Genomic DNA, 18,240 nt, shown 5'->3' with positions numbered 1-18,240 from the left:
CCAAATGAACCTTGTAACTTTTGAAATTCCACACAGGGATAAATTAGCCCTGACAAGGAAAATAGGGGAAAGTTAATGAAAAAGTGGATGTGCAAGGAATTGTTATAATTGGGTATTTTACGAACTATGGAGGCAAAGGAGATCTCAAATTGTATCAAATAGATTCCACTTTCTCTCTCATTCTACTGGTATTGTTTAATTCTCTGGTGTTCATAACTTCAATGATGATAATGAAATTCTAACGATTATCGCATTTATTTTAGGGAATGCCAGGTGCTTCTGGAAGAGATGGTGCCAAGGTAGGCATGGCAACCCACAGATATTATCAGACAACACAATATCAATGCCTAAATGACTTAAAAGAACAACACGTGGGCAGGACGGTGGCACAGTGGGTAGCACTGCTGCCTCACAGCTCCAGGTTCCCAGGTTCAATTCCAGCCTCGGGAGACTATCTGTGTGGAGTTTGTACTTGCTTCCCGTGTCACATTTGGCTTCCTCCGGGTGCTCCGGTTTCTTCCCGCTGTCCAAGTATGTGCAGGTTAGGTGGATTGGCCATGCTAAACTGCCCGTTAGTGTCCAAAAGGTTAGGTGGGGTTACTGGGTTACAGGGATAAGGTGGAGGCACGGGTTTAAGTAGATGCTCTTTCTAAGGGTAGGTGCAGACTCTATGGGCCAAAGGGCCTCATTCTGCACTGTAAATTCTATGATTTCATCACTGGCAAATGCCAGTGAAATAGTCCATGTCTATATGCAGCAAGACCAGGATGATACCAGGCTTGGACTGCCAAGTGGCAAGTAACATTCGGGCTGCAAAAGTGCCAGGCAATAATCATCTCCGACCAGAGAGAATGAAACCATTTTGCCTTGACATTCAATGGCATTGCCATCGCCGAATCCCCCACCATCAACATCCTCGGGTTACCATTCCAGAAACTGAACTGGAGAGCCGTATAAATACTGAAGCAGATCAGAGGCTGGAAATTTGCAGAAAATAACTCACCTCTACACTCCACAAAGCATGTCCACCATTTGCAAGGCACAATTTAGGAGTGTGATGGAATACTCCCCGCTTGCCTGATGAGTGCAGCTCCAACAACACTTACAAAGTTCAACACGTACAGGACAAAGTAGCCCACTTGATTGGCAACCCATCCACCACCTTTAATATTCACTCCCTCTACCTCTACTGGGTTTCCTCCAGGTGCTCCAGTTTCCTCCCACAGTCCAAAGATGTGCGGGTTAGGTGGATTGGCCATGCTAAATTGCCCTTAGTGTCCAAAATTGCTCTTAGTGTTGGGTGGGGTTACTGAGTTATGGGGATAGAGTGGAGGTATGGGGTTGGGTAGGGTGCCCTTTCCAAGAGCCGGTGCAGACTTGATGGGCTGAATGGCCTCCTTCTGCACTGTAAATTCTATTAAATCTACCACTGGCGCACAGTGACAGCAATGTGTACCATCTTCAAGATGCGTTGCAGAAACACACCAAGGCTCCTGTAACAGCACCTTCCAAACCTTCAACCTCTCCCACCTAAACGGACAAGCGCAGCAGATACTTGGAAACATCACAGCCTGCATGTTCCCTTCCAAGGCACTCACCACCCTGACTTGGAACTATACCGCCACTCCTTCACTGTCACTGGGTTCTTGGGCGGGATTCTTCAACCCCCTGCCGGGTCGGAGAATCGGTCAGGGCCGGCGTCAATCCCGCCCCCGCCATGTCCCAAATTCTCCGCCACCCGAGATTCAGCGGGGGCGGGAATCGCGCTGCGCCAGTCGGCGGGTCCCCCGCGGCGATTCTCCAGCCCACGATGGGCCGAAGTCCCGCCGCTGACAAGCCTCTCCCGCCGGTGTGGATTAAACCACCTACCTTACCGGCGGCGCGGACGGGCGCCAGGGTCCTGGGGAGGGCGCGGGGCGAACTGACCCCAGGGGGTGCCCCCACGGTGGCCTGGCCTGCGATCGGGGCCCATCTATCGGCGGGTGGGCCTGTGGCGTGGGGGCACTCTTTTTCTTCCGCCTTCGCCATGGTCTTCACCATGGCGGAGGCAGAAGAGACCCCCTCCCCTGCGCATGCGCCGGGATGACGACAGCAGCCGCTGATGCTCCGGCACATGCGTGGACTTACGCCGGCTGGCGAAGTCCTTTCGGCCCCAGCTGGTGTGGCGCTAAAGGCCGTTCACGCCAGCCACCGGAGCGGGAACCACTCCGGCACGGGCCTAGCCCCTCAATGTGAGGGCTTGGCCCCTACAGATGCGGAGACGTCCGCACCTTTGGTGCGGCCCGACGCCGGAGTGGTTCACGCCACGCCAACTCGCCGGGACACCCCGCCCTGTCGGGTAGGGGAGAAACCCGGCCCAGATCCTGGAACTCCCTTCCTTACAGCATCATAGATGTAAATACACTGCTTGGATTACAGTAGATCAGCATGGTGGTTCACTGCCACTTTCTCAGGGGCAATAAATGCTGGCATTGCCAGCGATACCTACATCCCATGAAGAAATAGAAAAAGCTAAATGCTGGTTGAAGTTTAATGGCTATCCCCATTTCTTAAGTTAAAAAACATCAGTTATCAAAAGGAGCTTACGAACATCTTGAGGCAGTGACAGGCACTGTAAATGCAAGTCATTTCTTTCATTAATAATCACAACATATGGCCAGAGAATCATAGGAAGTGTGTGCCTAACTGCATTCCCATCAGGCAAGATGCTGCACTGGAGCATGATTTTATAAAATTACCTCTCAAATGTCATAGACACTGAAAAGAGTCCATCTCTGTGGTAACAATAAATCCTCCCTGATGATGCTCATCACTTAAGGTTCCATATGTATGGAGGCCTTTTGAGCACATGCCACCTCTTCTTTTTAATAAATTTAGAGTACCCAATTATTTTTCCCTATTAAGGGACAATTTAGCGTGGCCAATCCACCTATCCTGCACATATCTGGGTTGTGGGGGTGAGACCCACGCAGACACGGGGAGAATGTGCAAACTCCACAGGGACAGTGACCTGGGGTCGGTTTCAAACCTGGTTCCTCGGCTCCGTGAAGCAGCTGTGCTAACCACTGCGCCACCGTGCCACCCTAATGTTTATCACCTCTTTGATAACAAAATATTAAAAGTGTGTTATCTGATGGGTGCTCTGACTTTTAACAATCATTCTCCAATCTGATTTGAGCCTTTCCCATGGGAATCCTGCCAGAGATGAGGCAGAAGAGTAAAAAGTGGGCCACAGATTCATGGCCTGTAGTGTATCCTCACATCTCCCAGAGAAATCTCAAAAGTATTTCGCATTCATAGAATGTAGAGCAGTACAGCACAGAACAGGGCCTTCAGCCCTTGATGTTGTGCCGAGCCTTGTCCGAAAGCAAGATCAAGCTATCCCACTTCCTGTCATTCTGGCGTGCTCCATGTGCCGATCCAATAACAGCTTGAAAGTTCCTAAAATGTCCGACTCCACTATCACAGCAAGCAATCCATTCCACACCCTAACCACTCTCTGAGTAAAGAACCTACCTCGGACATCCCTCCTATATCTCCCACTCTGAACCTTATAGTTATGCCCCCTTGTAACAGCTTCATCCACCCGAGGAAACTGCACACAATACTCCAAATGTGGTCTCACCAGGGTCACGTACAGTTGCAGCATAACCCTGCGGCTCTTAAACTCAAGCCCCCTGTGACGGCTCTATCCTCTTGAGTGGCAACCTTCATAGATCTGTGGACATGGACCCCAAGATCTCTCTGTTCCTCCAAATTCCTCAGAACCCTGCCGTTGACCCTGTAATCTGCATTCAAATTTTTCCTACCAAAATGAATCACCGCACACTTATCAGGGTTAAAATCCATCTGTCATTTTTCAGCCCAGCTCTGTATCCTAGCAATGTCTCTTTGCAGCCTACAACAGCCCTTCACCTCATCCACTACTCCACCAATCTTGGTGTCATCAGCAAATTTACTGACCCATCCTTCAGCCCCGTCCTCCAAGTCATTGATAAAAATCACAAATAGCAGAGGACCCAGCACTGATCCCCATGGTACATCGCTGGTAATTGGTCTCCAGACTGAAATTTTCCATCCACCACCACTCTCTCTCTTCTCTGTGATAGCCAGTTATTTATCCAATTGGCCAAATTTCCCTCTATCCCACACCTCCTTACTTTCTTCATGAGCCGACCATGGGGAACCTTATTAAATACCTTAGTGAAATCCATGTATACAACATCAACTGCTCTACCTTCATCGACACACTTAGTTACCTCCTCAAAGAATTCAATCAAATTTGTGAGGCAAGACTTAACCTTCACGAATCCGTGTTTATCCTGGATTAAGCTGCATCTTTCCAAATGGTCATAAATCCTATCCTGGGCAGCACGGTGGCCTAGTGGTTAGCACAACCGCCTCACGGCGCTGAGGTCCCAGGTTCGATCCCGGCTCTGGGTCACTGTCCGTGTGGAGTTTGCACATTCTCCCCGTGTCTGCGTGGGTTTCGCCCCTACAACCCAAAAATGTGCAGAGTAGATAGATTGGCCACGCTAAATTGCCCCTTAATTGGAAAAAATAATTGGGTAATCTAAATTTATAAAAAATAAATAAATAAATAAATAAATCCTATCCTTCAGGACCTTTTCCATTAATTTGCCGACCACCAAAGTAAGACTAACAGGTCTATAATTACCAGGGTCATTCCTATTCCCTTTCTTGAACAGAAGAACAACATTCGCCACTCTCCAGTCCTCTGGCACTATCCACATGGACAGTGAGGACCCAAAGATCAAACCAAAAGCTCTGCAATCTCATCCCTTGCCTCCCAAAGAATCCTAGGGTATATCCCATCTGGCCCAAAGTACATTACAGCACAGTACAGGCCCTTCGGCCCTCGATGTAGCGTCATCCTGTGAAACCCCTCTAAAATCCCTCTACACTATTCCCTTATCGTCCATATGCCTATCCAATGACCATTTGAATGCCCTTAGTGTTGGCGAGTCCACTACTGTTGCAGGCAGGGCATTCCACGCCCTTACTACTCTCTGAGTAAAGAACCTACCTCTGACATCTGTCCTATATCTATCTCCCCTCAATTTAAAGCTATGTCCCCTCGCACTGGACATCACCATCCGAGGAAAAAGGCTCTCAATGTCCACCCTAACTAATCCTCTGATCATCTTGTATGCCTCAATTAAGTCACCTCTTAACCTTCTTCTCTCTAACGAAAACAGCCTCAAGTCCTTCAGCCTTTCCTCATAAGATCTTCCCTCCATACCAGGCAACATCCTTGTAAATCTCCTCTGTACCCTTTCCAATGCTTCCACATCCTTCCTATAATGTGGCGACCAGAACTGCACGCAATACTCCAAATGTGGCCACACCAGAGTTTTGTACAACTGCAACATGACCTCATGGCTCCGAAACTCAATTCCTCTACCAATAAAAGCTAACACACCGTATGCCTTCTTAACAACCCTCTCAACCTGGGTGGCAACTTTCAGGGATCTATGGACATGGACACCGAGATCTCTCTGCACGTCCACATTACCAAGAATCTTACCATTAGCCCAGTACTTGTCTTCCTGTTATTCCTTCCAAAATCAATCGCCTCACACTTTTCTGCATTAAACTCCATTTGCCACCGGTCAGCCCAGCTCTGCAGCTTATCTATGTCCCTCTGTAACTTGTAACATCCTTCTGCACTGTCCACAACTCCACCGACTTTAGTGTCATCTGCAAATTTACTCACCCATCCTTCTACGCCCGCCTCCAGGTCATTTATAAAAATGACAAACAGCAGCGGCCCCAAAACAGATCCTTGTGGTACACCACTAGTAACTAGACACCAGTCAGAACACTTCCCATCAACCACCACCATTTGTCTTCTATCAGCAAGCCAATTTCTGATCCAAACTGCTAAATCACCCTGAATCCCATGCCTCTATATTTTCTGCAGTAGCCTACCATGGGGAACCTTATCAAATGCTTTACTGAAATCCGTATACACCACATCAACTGCTTTACCCTCATCCACCTGTTTGGTCACCTTCTCGAAGAACTCAATGAGGTTTGTGAGGCACGACATACCCTTCACAAAAACCATGTTGACTATCTCTAATCAAATTATTCCTTTCCAGATGATTATACATCCTACCTCTTATAAACCTTTCCAAGACTTTTCCCACAACAGAAGTAAGGCTCACTGGTCTATAGTTACCGGGGTTATCTCTACTCCCCTACTTGAACAAGTGGACAACATTTGCTATCCTCCAGTCTTCTGGCACTATTCCTGTAGACAAAGATGACTTAAAGATCAAAGCCAAAGGCTCAGCAATCTCCTCCCTAGTTTCCCAGAGAATTCTAGGATAAATCCCATCTGGCCCAGGGGACTTATCTATTTTCACACTTTCCAGAATCGCTAACACCTACTCCTTATGAACCTCAAGCCCTTCAAGTCTAATTTCCTGTGTCTCAGTATTCTCCTCAACAACTTTGTCTTTGTCCTGTGTGAATACAGACGAAAAATATTCATTTAGCACCTCTCCTATCTCCTCGGACTCCACGCACAACTTCCCACTACTGTCCTTGACTGGCCCTACTCTTACCTTAGTCATTCTTTTATTCCTGACATACCTATAGAAAGATATTTAGGGTTTATCCTTGATCCTACCTGCCAAAGACTTCTCATGTCCTCTCCTGGCTCTTCTTAGCTCTCTCTTTAGAGCCTTCCTAGCTAACTTGTAACTCTGTAACTCTCAAGTGCCCTAACTGAACCATCACATCTCATCTTTACATAAGTCTCCTTCTTCCTCTTGACAAGTGTTTCAACTGCTTTAGTAACCCATGGTTTCCTTGCTCGACCACTTCCTCCCTGCCTAACAGGTACATACTTATCAAGTACACGCAGTAGCTGTTCCTTGAACATGCTCCACATTTCCATTGTGCCCATCCCCTGCAGTTTTCCTCTCCAGCCGATGCATCCTAAGTCTTGCCTCATCGCATCATAATTGCCTTTCCCCCAGCTATAACTCTTGCCCTGCGGTGTATACCTATCCCTTTCCATCGCTAAAGTAAACGTAATCGAATTGTGGTCACTATCACCAAAGTGCTCACCTACCTCCAAATCTAACATCTGTCCTGGTTCATTACCCAGTACCAAATCCAATACGGCCACGCCTCTCATTGGCCTATCTACATACTGCAGCAGGAAACCCTCCTGCACACATTGGACAAAAACTGACCCATACAAAGTACTCGAACTATAGTGTTTCCAGTCAATATTTGGAAAGTTAAAGTTCCCCATAACAACTACGCTGTTACTTTTGCTCCTATCCAGAATCATCTTTGCAATCCTTTCCTCTACATCTCTGGAACTTTTCGGAGGCCTACAGAAAACCCCTAACAGGGTGACCTTTCCTTTCCTGTTTCTTAACTCAGCCCATACTACCTCAGTGCTCGAGTCCTCATCAAATGTCCTCTCAGCCACCGTAATACTGTCCTTGACTAATAATGCCACCCCTCCCCCTCTCTTACCACCTTCCCTGAGCTTACTGAAATATCTAAACCCCGGCACCTGCAACAACGTTCCTCGCCCTGCTCTATCCACGTCTCCAAAATGGCCACAACATCGAAGTCCCGGGTACTAACCCAATCCGCAAGCTCACCCACCTTATTCCGGATGCTCCTGGCATTGAAATAGACGCACTTTAAACCACCTTCCTTCCTGCCGGTACACTCCTGCAACTTTGAAATCTTACTCATGACCTCACTACTCTCAGCTTCTTGTGTACTGGAGCCAGAATTCAGGTTCCCAATCCCCTGCTGAACTAGTTTGAACCCTCCCGAAGAGGATTAGCAAACCTCCCCCCCAAGATATTGGTACCCCTCTGGTCCAGGTGTAGACCATGCCATTTGTAGAGGTCCCACCTACCCCAGAATGACCCCCAATTGTCCAGGAATCTGGAACCCTCCCTCCTGCACCATCCCTGCAGCCACGTGTTCAACTGCTCTCTCCCTATTCCTCGACTCGCTAGCATGTGGCATGGGTAACAACCCAGAGATAATAACTCTGTTTGTCCTGGATCTAAGTTTCCATCCTGAATTCCTGCCTTACAACCCTATCCCTTTTCCTACCTATGTTGTTGGTACCTATGTGGACCACGACTTGGGGCTACTCCCCCTCCCCCTTAAGGATCCCGAAAACACGATCTGGGACATCGTGGACCCTGGCACCTGGGAGGCAACACACCAACCGTGAGTCTCTCTCGTTCCCACAGAATCTCCTATCTATCCCCCTAACTATGGAGTCTCCAATGACTAATGTTCTTCTCCTCCCCCCTTCCCTTCTGACCTTAAGGCTTTTCAAAATTGCTAATACATCCTTCCTCAGAACATCTACATCCTCCAGCCTACCCGCCTGTATCTCACACTCATCCTCAAAAACATGCCCCCTCTCCTTGGTGAACACTGAAGAAAAGTATTCATTCAACGCTTCTCCTATCTCTTCTGACTCCATGCACAAGTTCCACTACTGTCCTTGATTGGCCCTAACTTCACCCTGGTCATTCTTTTATTTCTCACATAAGAGTAAAAAGCCTTGGTGTTTTCCTTGATCCAACCCGCCAAGGACTTCTCATGCCCCCTCCTAGCTCTTCTAAGCCCTTTTTTCAGCTCATTCCTTGCTCCCTTGTAACCCTCAAGTGACCCAACTGAACCCTGTTTTCTCATCCTTACATGCGCTTCCTTTTTCCTCTTGACAAGACATTCAACCTCTTTTGTGAACCATGGTTCTCTCACACGGCCATTTCCTCCCTGCCTGACAGGGACATACCTATCAAGGACACGCAGTATTTGTTCCTTGAACAAGCTCCACTTTTCATTTGTGCCTTTCCCTGACAGTTTCTGTTCCCATCTTATGCTCCCTAATTCTTGCCAAATCGCATCATAATTACCTCTCCCGCAATTATAAACCTTGCCCTGCCGTATGGCCCTATCCCTCTCCATTGCAATAGTGAAAGACACCGAATTGTGGTCACTATCTCCAAAGTGCTCTCCCACAAACAAATCTAACACTTGGCCCGGTTCATTAGCCAGTACCAAATCCAATCTGGCCCCACCTCTTGTCGACCTATCCACATATTGTGTCAGGAAACCCTCCTGCACACACTGTACAAAAATGGCCCCATCCGAACTGTTCGGCCTATAGAAGTTCCAATCAATATTTGGAAAGTTAAAGTCACCCATGACAACTACCCTGAGACCTCCACACCTATCCATAATCTGTTTTGCAATTTCTTCCTCCACATCTCTATTACTATTTGGGGGTCTATAGAAAACTCTTAACAACGTGGCAGCTCCTTTCCTGTTTCTAACTTCGGCCCATATTACCTCAGTAGGTAGATCCCCTTCGAACTGCCTTTCTGCAGCTGTTAAACTATCCTTGATTAACAATGCTACTCCTCCACCTCTTTTACCACCTTCCCTACTCTTACTGAAACATCTATACCCCGGAACTTCCAACAACCATTCCTGTCCCTGTTCTAACCATGTCTCCGTAATGCCCACAACATCATAGTCCCAAGTACCAATCCATGCTCCAAATTCACCTACCTTATTCCGGATGCTTGTTGCATTGAAGTAGACACACTTCAACCCACCTTTCTGTCTGCCGGTACTCTCCTGCAACATTGATACCCTCCTCAGTACCTCACTACTCTCAACACTGGCTTCTGGACTACAGCTCGTTTTCCCAGCCCCCTGACAAACTAGTTTAAACTCCCCCGAAGGGCCGTAGCAAATTTCCCTCCAAGGATATTAGTGCCCTCTGGTTCAGGTGCAAACCGTCCTGTCTGTACAGGTCCCACCTTCCCCAAAATGTGCTCCAATTATCCACGTAACTGAAACCCTCCCTCCTACACCATCCCTGCAGCCACGTGTTTATCTGCACTCTCTCCCTGTTCCTCAACTCGCTAGCACGTGGCACTGGCAACAAACCAGAGATGACAACATGGTTTGTCCTGGCTCTCAGCTTCCACCCTAGCTCCCTAAATTCCTGTTTTAAATCCCCGTCCCTTCTCTTACCTATGTAATTGGTACCGATGTGTACCACGACTTGTGACTGTTCCCCTTCCCCTTTAAGGATTCTGTAAACACGGTCCGAGACGTCCCTGACCCTGGCACCCGGGAGGCAACATACCATCCATAAGTCTCTTTCGTTGCCACAGAACCGTCTATCTGTCCCTCTATCGAGTCCCCAATAACTATTGCTCTCCTGCTCTCACTCCTTCCCTTATGAGCCACTGGGACGGAGTCAGTGCTAGAGATCCGTTCACCGTGGCTTACCCCTGGTAGGTCGTCCCCCTCAACAGTATCAAAAGCGGTACACTTGTTACTGAGGGGAACGACCACAGAGGATCCCTGCACAGACTGCTTCCTCCCAGCCCCTCTCAACGTCATCCATTTATCTTGATTCTTCGGAGTAACTACATCCCTGAAGCTACTATCTATGACCACCTCTGCCTCCCGAATGATCCAATGGTCATCCAGCTCCAGCTCCAGCTCCCAAATGTGGTTTCTGAGGATCTGGAAATGGGTGCACAGGTGAAATCAGCAGGGACACTGACGGCGTCCCTTACCTCAAACATTCTGCAGGAGGAACATTGCACTGCCTTTCCTGCCATCCCCTCGAGATAGCTTGCGGATGAAACAAGAAAAAGAAAGAAAGAAAGAGCTTACCTGATATTCACTCAACTCCTTAGGTTAGAGGAGGTGGAAGGGTGGGGGATACTACAATTGTAGTGTCTCTGATGTGCGATCAATAACCACAGAAACGAAGGAGTAGTCTGTATTGAAGGCTTTAATCTACAAGATGTTTCCCCAGCAGCTTGAGTACAGAAAGAACGATGGCTGCTGGGAAACACGGGTTCTTCTACTCCTCATTGGGCGGAGCTACCTTTGTCTTGACCAATGAGAAAGCAACACTTAGGCCAATGAGCAGCGAGCCTTCTCCACCAATAGCAGCTCACACTCCCAGGTACCATAGTACCTCTAGTCATACTATCACAGTCTCGGATTTAGGAACCGCCCAACTTAAATATAGGTAAAAAATAAAACACTTAACCAGCAACCACTGCGCTCTACACTATAACAGCAATCAGCTGTTATGGGCCGGCGCAAACAATTTAAATCTTTACTACTTACCCAGCAGTCACTCTGTCCTCACTCCGACCGGATTCAGCTGGAAACCCCCAACAGTAAGTTTTTTTCAATTAAAGTTTGAAAGTGGTGCTGAATAGTTGTGAGGTTTTCCCCTTAGGGATGAAGAAACAGAATAGTATGTATATGAATTGAAAGGGTTTTGCTATTTGAAGACCAGAAAATGGTTCAAACTCATCAAGGTGGATTTTATCAGGCACTGCGGTTCACCCTACGCCAGCCAAAAAATTGGAGGTGGAGGGGAACCCACTAATGATCTTGACACCAGCCCCACAAACAATTTAATACTTGGATCAATGTTAATTGCTTCAAAGAGAGATTTCCCCCCCCCCCCCCCCCCCCCCCCCCCCCCCCCCCATTCTCGGGAGGAAGCCTTGTCTTTATGAACTGCTGGCTAATTGGATGACCAGAGGGGTTTTCACAGTAACCTCATTGCAGTGTTAATGTCAGCCGACTTGTGACAATATAAAGATTATTAGGTTCTGTCATCCCAAGGGCATGGTAGCCAGTGCTGGGACTAAAGGCAGTCCCAACATGATGAGGAACCAGCTAAGTCTAAGGTAGATTATTTACATGCAGAGTCCAATACTTTCCTGGGAAGAGGTGAGGAAACAGGGACATGTGTTTGTGAACCTGGAACTTGGAAGTGTTGAAAACACAGAGATCCCACCGAATTGAACAGAAGGAACTCACAACAGTTTTTTTTGCTCCCATGTTCTGCCCATCAGCCAAGCACAATGAGAGATCCCTGGCTACTGCAATTCGGAATGTAGCAGGTGAAGGAGGCAGCTGAGGGTGGGAAGGAAGCGTGGGGTTTGGGTAGAGTGGCAGTGTAGTTACAAATCAGGAAAGGTGATGAGTGACTTGGAGGGGAACTTGTGGGAAGGGAGTGATCACAGAAGACGATTTGCTTGAAGGACCAGTTCATAGAATCAGAGCATCCCGACAGTGTAGAGGGAGGCCATTCGGCCCAATAAGCCCGCAGCGACCCTCCGAAGCAGCATCCTACCTAGGCCCATACCCCTGCTCCATCCCTGTAACATCACCTAACCTTTTGGACACTAAGGGCAAATTTACCATGGCCAATCCACATAGCCTGCATGTCTTTGAACTGTGGGAGGAAACCAGAGCTTCCGGGGAAAACCCACACAGGCACAGGGAGATTGTACAAACTTCACACAGACAGTCCCCCAAGGCCGGAATTGAACGAAGGCCCTGGCACTGTGAGGTAGTAGTGCCAGAAACTGTGCACCGTGCCGATGACCTGTTCCTCCTGGCCCACAAGCAGTGCTGAAAATGCAATTACTCGCTGGATTTTGCAATTCTTAGGAAACACAGCCTACAGCTGTTAAAATTAAATGTTTCTCAAAGTCTGAGGAATGGCACCTCATTTCAATATCAAAACTCCAGAACTTGTTACACACCTGACGCTAAATCCGTCAATTTTAAACCAGAGGGGGAAGCATTCACGGTGAGTTGGGGTTCAGTTTCACAAACAACCCACTATCAGACAAATCCTTCCCCCACCTCAACAAGCAATAGACACTCGGGGAGATGATGGAGAGCTCCTGTCACTTCTGGCACTGTACTCCAAACTGATCCACTGCTTGTGAGAAAGGAGCGGGGAAAGGGGGCAGAATTGAACAGATCTGAATTCAGCTGTTCTGTGATCTGTCCTTTCCATTTAATAATGTCAGAATTATTTTGGTAATAGAAAACCAGAGACACTAATAATCATTGTTCTGTCCCATAACAGGGTGAAAGAGGTGCTCCAGGACCAAGGGGATCCCCTGTAAGTACAACATATTTAAGTTGCATGGCTCTGTACAACTTTAAAAAGGACATACAAAACAGGAATAATTTTTAAAGTTTCTCATAAAATTGTGCACAATTTCAGAAATGTATATAATTAGAAAAAGTACATTGTTTAATGTTCCAACATACCCAGATGAAGACATGTAATCAGAGGAGATGGGACTACAACCTTGCAGCCTGACAGGAACCCATTACAAGCTTGATTTGATTTGTTGCCGAAAGAACTAAAGAACTGAACTTACACATCATGTACTTTGAAAACGTCTTTTTTTTCCAAAGATGCAATGTTATTAACAATGTTATTGCACTGTATTACCATCAAAATATTTGTTCATTTCCACATGTAGTTATGAGAGCCAACTCAGGATCTCTTAATAGGGAGCACACTCTTTTTATATTAGAGTGGATTAGCGGGATTCCCCGACCCCCTGCCGGGTCGGAGAATCCCCGGGAGGGCGGCGCAAATCCCGCACCGAAGCCGGCTGCCATATTCTCTGGTGCCGGTTTTCGGGTGGGGTTCACGCCATGTCAGTCGGGGGCCATTGGCAATTGCCCCCGGCAATTCTCCTGGCCCCGATGGGCCGAGCAGCCGTCCGTTTTTGGCCAGTCCCGCCGGCGTGGATTAGACATGGTCCCACACGGCAGGACCTGGCAGGTAAGTCAGCTGGTGCGGTCCTCGGAGGGACGCAGGGGGATTCGACCCGGGGGGAGGGGGGGCCTGTGCCATGGGGGCACTCCTTCCTTCCACGCCGGTCCCAGTAGGGCTTCTCCATGGCTGATATGGAGAAGACAACCCACTGCAGAATACGCCAGCGGTTCTGCATACGCGCGGGATCACGCCGGCCCTTTGGCGCATGCGTGGATTCGCACAGTCCCTTCAGCGCCGGCTGGCACGGTGCCAATCCCTCCGGCATCTACCTAGCCCTGAAAGTGGAGAAAATTCCGCACTTTCGGGGGCTGTTGATGCCGGGGTGGTTCGCGGCGGTTTTCCCGTTGGCGTTTGGACTGAGTCCCGCAAAAGGAGAATCCCGCCCGCTTGGCCCGTACATGGACGTCATTCAATACAATATTAACAGACAAGAAAATAAGTAAATCCACTAGCTTAGTTTTTCCTTGACATTTAAATTACCATCAGCATTGTGGGAAGGTGAGGTTCCTGCTTCTAAAGCCAAAAGTACCAACTCTGCCAAATTACTGGAATCTGCACCATTTGGATAATCAGTGTGAGACCTCATGCCCATTGGATTTATCTTTCACGAAGGGTCTCCACTAGGATACAGCAGAGAGACGAAAGGAAATGACCATAGCCTGAAGTACTGTTGTTCAGTTTGTGGTCACTTAATGTGCAAAATGTTTAATGGGCATACCCCTACCCACCCAACATTTGGACAAGGAAAGAGGAACTGTATGAAATATGTCCACCAGAGTGCAGTGAGCGCCAGAGCTTATGGAGGAGATAGATAGGTTTTTCATTAGTAGCGGGATGAAGGTTTATGGGGAGGGGACAGGAAGGTGGAGATGAGGCTGAGATGTGATCAGCCATTTGTCCCTTGTTGTGATAAATTGCCTTAAAATCTTACCAGCAATATTCACAAGGCACCACAGTTGCATTTATTTCACCACCCTTCACTAGCAATTTTTCCTTTTTTAATTCATTCTTGAAACGTGGGTGTTACTAACAATGCTACAATTTCTTGAAAATCCCTTGATCTTCCTTCGCTCCAAGACAGTAAGCTGAAACATGAAGGATAAGTAAATTAAACCAAGTATTAAGTAACAAAAAGTAAAAGAAATTCAAAATTGTTACAGGTTGATGGTCCTTTTCTCATTTCTCATGTTTTGTTGTGTTGTTGTAAATTGTGGGTGGGATCTACCGGCCGCGTTTGCACCCGAAAAGCAGCGCAGCGTAACGCAACAGTAGATGCCGGAAGATCCCACTTCTTAGATCTACCCGCTCTCCTTAATGAAACATAACAGATGAAACACAACGCGATCTTGCGAGACGTCGCAATATGAATCCCGTCCATTGAAAATGAGATCACTATCTGGCAAATCTTCCTATTAGAGTCGGACAGCTAGTCTCACTCTAATTTATGTTCCTGAGATCTAACCAATCGTGGGATCTAACTCCCTCGCTTTGTAGACCTCAGGCAGGTGCCGTTCAGTGGTAGTCTCCACAAATGGGGACCAGACGGTAGCATGGTGGTTAGCATAAATGCTTCACAGCTCCAGGGTCCCAAGTTCGATTCCCGGCTGGGTCACTGTCTGTGCGGAGTCTGCACGTCCTCCCCGTGTGTGCGTGGGTTTCCTCCGGGTGCTCCGGTTTCCTCCCACAGTCCAAAGATGTGCCGGTTAGGTGGATTGGCCATGCTAAATTGCCCGTAGTGTACTAAAAAAGTAAGGTTAAGGGGGGTGTTGTTGGCTTACGGGTACAGGGTGGATACGTGGGTTTGAGTAGGGTGATCATTGCTCGGCACAACATCGAGGGCCGAAGGGCCTGTTCTGTGCTGTACTGTTCTATGTTCTATGTTCAGACGGTACGGCACTCTTGGGGTTCTCCCAGGTGATTGGAGGCCCCCAGGTGCATGTCCTCTGGGTGGTGTGGTACCCTGGCAATCCTGGTGCCACTTAGGCACCTAGGCACCTTGCACCCAACAGTGCCATCTGCGTTCCAGCCTGACACTGCAAAGTTGCCTGGGTGGAACTGCCAGTTGGCAGGGGCACTGCCAGGGTGCCATGCAGGCATTGCAAAGGTGCCAAGCTGGCATTTTCTGCACAGCAGTGATCGGGCAGGGGTGTGCCCTGCTTGGGTGTGGGGGGGCGTGGGGATCCGGGGTCCTCCTTGTAGTGAGTTGGGGCTATGGGGTTCGGAGGTTGTATTGGGGGCTCGAGAGATCAGGATGCCATTTAAAAATGCCATCCTGATCTCTCACTGCACTGAGGAGTTCTGGCGAGCGCAGCTCCTCATTGCAGAAAACGAGGCTAAGATCTACCCAGGTGGGCATTAGACAGTGGGGTGTTCTTTCACAATGCTCCGAGCACCGGGAAACACCCGCTAATCTCACGCTATGGGACTCTGTCCCCATTTGGGTAGATCATACCCAGAGAAGCAAAACAATTGAACCAACTATTCTACAAGTGTTTGTAAACTGCAGACTGATAGAAATTCAAACAGCAATTAGATTAAACTCAGGACTAATTTTTAAATTGTTCATTGCAGGGTCCACCGGGCTCCTTTGACTTTTTGCTTCTGATGTTGGCAGACATTAGAAATGACATTGCAGAGCTCCAACTGAAGGTTTTTAGCCGTGGAAATCAGGTTACTGAGCAAGAGCCCCAGAGCCATGAAATTCCTGACTGGGGATCTGGAGAAGACTACAGACATTAAGATCGATCGCCGGAACTCCCAAAGCAAATATCAGCAGGGAAGTGCTTTAAAGACTTTCAAGGCTGCACTGCAAATCTTTTCTTTTGGGACGAGGTTGAAGAGATTGAACCAGTGAAGATGTAATAAATTTTGCACTGCTGTTGTAGAATTTTATGCCCATTATCAGTATCGAATAAATACTTTTATCAAATGTAATAATTGAAATAAGTTCTCGATAATACCATAATGTACCTGTTCCTAATGGTAAATTTTGAGCGAATAATTTTTCACACGGGTGTTGCTTTTAACAGATTGTATCTGTGGGAGATGAACTGTGTTAATTTGTCCTTAACATGAGCAATTATAGCATCTTGTTTCGGTAACAAACAATACTAAAAGAGTAAGATAGCAAAAAAAATCACAGGATGAAAAAAGCATTTTCTATTTTATTCAGGGCTTCCACATTTAGGAATTGTTTTATTTTTAATTTTTACAATTTAGTAATAATACTAAATTTTTCACAAGACCAGAAATTACAAGATATGTTCTATTTCATTTTATCCTCCTACAAAATTAATTACTCTGTCTTCCAATCCAATACCCAGTGGTTTCTTAAGTGAGTCCCTTAACTGGCATTTATGCTCCAACATCTGCTGTTGATTACTACTTGGTAAAGAAGTATTCTTGATGTCCATTTTAAACTTGCTGTACGCAACCTTGAACCTATGCCTTCTTGTCCTAACATCCTAATGTATCCTGCTGCCTTAGTATTATTCTGCTTTTATTCTCTATCATATTAAGGATATTTCTATAAAATCCTCTATGAGGCAAACTTACCTAGTTGTAGAAGAGACAATTTACAAGTTATTTCTCAAAACACATCCATTTATCACTGGAAAATAGCTTTATTCTTTTCCTTTGTATCACTTATAAAGGCCTGACCAGAGCAATGAAGAATTTCAACATCTGAACTTACGTCCCCACGCGTTGGGGATGCGGTGGCGCAGTGATATTGTCGCTGGCCTAGTAATCCAGAGACGCCTACCTAGGTAGTTGGTGGAATTTAAACTCAATATGACATCCAGAATCAAAAGTCCATGAAACCATTGTCAGGTGTCGTAAAAATCCAACTGGTTCACTAATGTCCTTTAGGGAAGTAAATCTGCCACCCTTACCTGTCCTGGCCTACATGTGACTCCAGACCCATTGCAATGTGGTTGACTCTTAAATGCGCCCGGAAATGGCCGAGCAAGCCACTCAGTTGTATTCAACCGCTACAAAGAAAATGCAAAGGAATGAAACCAGAGGGACCACCTGGCATCAACCTAGGCACCGGAAATGGCAATGGTAAACCCAGCCCTTTAGACCCTGCAAAGTCCTCCTTACTAACATCTGGGAAGTTGTGCCAATATCACAGTCACAGACTAGTCGCGAAACAGCCTGACACAGTCATACTCACAGAATCATACCTTACAGATAATATTCCAAACAATATCAACAGTATTCCTGCGTATGTTTTGTCTTTATGGTAGGACAGACCCAGCAGAGGTGGCGGCTCAATGGTATACAGTTTGGAGTGAGTTGCCCTGGGAGTCCTCAACATCGACTCTGGATCTCATGATGTCTCATGGCACGAGATAAAACATGGGCAAGGAAACTTCCTGCTGATTATCATGTACCATCTTCTCTCAGCTGATGAATCAGTACTCCTCCATTTTGCACACCACGTGGAGGAAGCACTGGTTGGCAACGGTGCAGAAAGCATTCTGGGTGGGGTCTTCAATGTCCATCAACAAGAGTGGCCTTGTAGCACCATTACTGACCATGCCAATGATGTGGCTGCCAAACTAGGACTG

The 18,240-nt window shown here is 47.2% G+C and overlaps 1 protein-coding gene across 2 annotated transcripts in view; it reads left to right on the top strand.

The window, feature by feature from the left end:
• Window positions 1–17,220, top strand: part of ccbe1 (collagen and calcium binding EGF domains 1) — a 379,619-nt gene extending 362,399 nt beyond the window's left edge. For both annotated transcript variants that reach the window (XM_038790609.1, XM_038790608.1), the window contains exons 9-11: window positions 264–299; window positions 12,959–12,994; window positions 16,238–17,220. In XM_038790609.1, the coding sequence (XP_038646537.1) occupies window positions 264–299; window positions 12,959–12,994; window positions 16,238–16,405 (240 nt within the window). In that variant the 3' untranslated portion in view covers window positions 16,406–17,220. The remainder of the gene's footprint in view (window positions 1–263; window positions 300–12,958; window positions 12,995–16,237) is intronic.
• Window positions 17,221–18,240: the final 1,020 nt, after the last annotated feature.

This window comes from Scyliorhinus canicula, chromosome 3 (genome assembly GCF_902713615.1).
Source record: "Scyliorhinus canicula chromosome 3, sScyCan1.1, whole genome shotgun sequence".
Taxonomy (NCBI): Eukaryota; Metazoa; Chordata; class Chondrichthyes; order Carcharhiniformes; family Scyliorhinidae; genus Scyliorhinus; species Scyliorhinus canicula.
The sequence above is the reverse complement of the archived record's forward strand: the minus strand, read 5'-3'. Positions and strand labels throughout refer to the sequence as shown.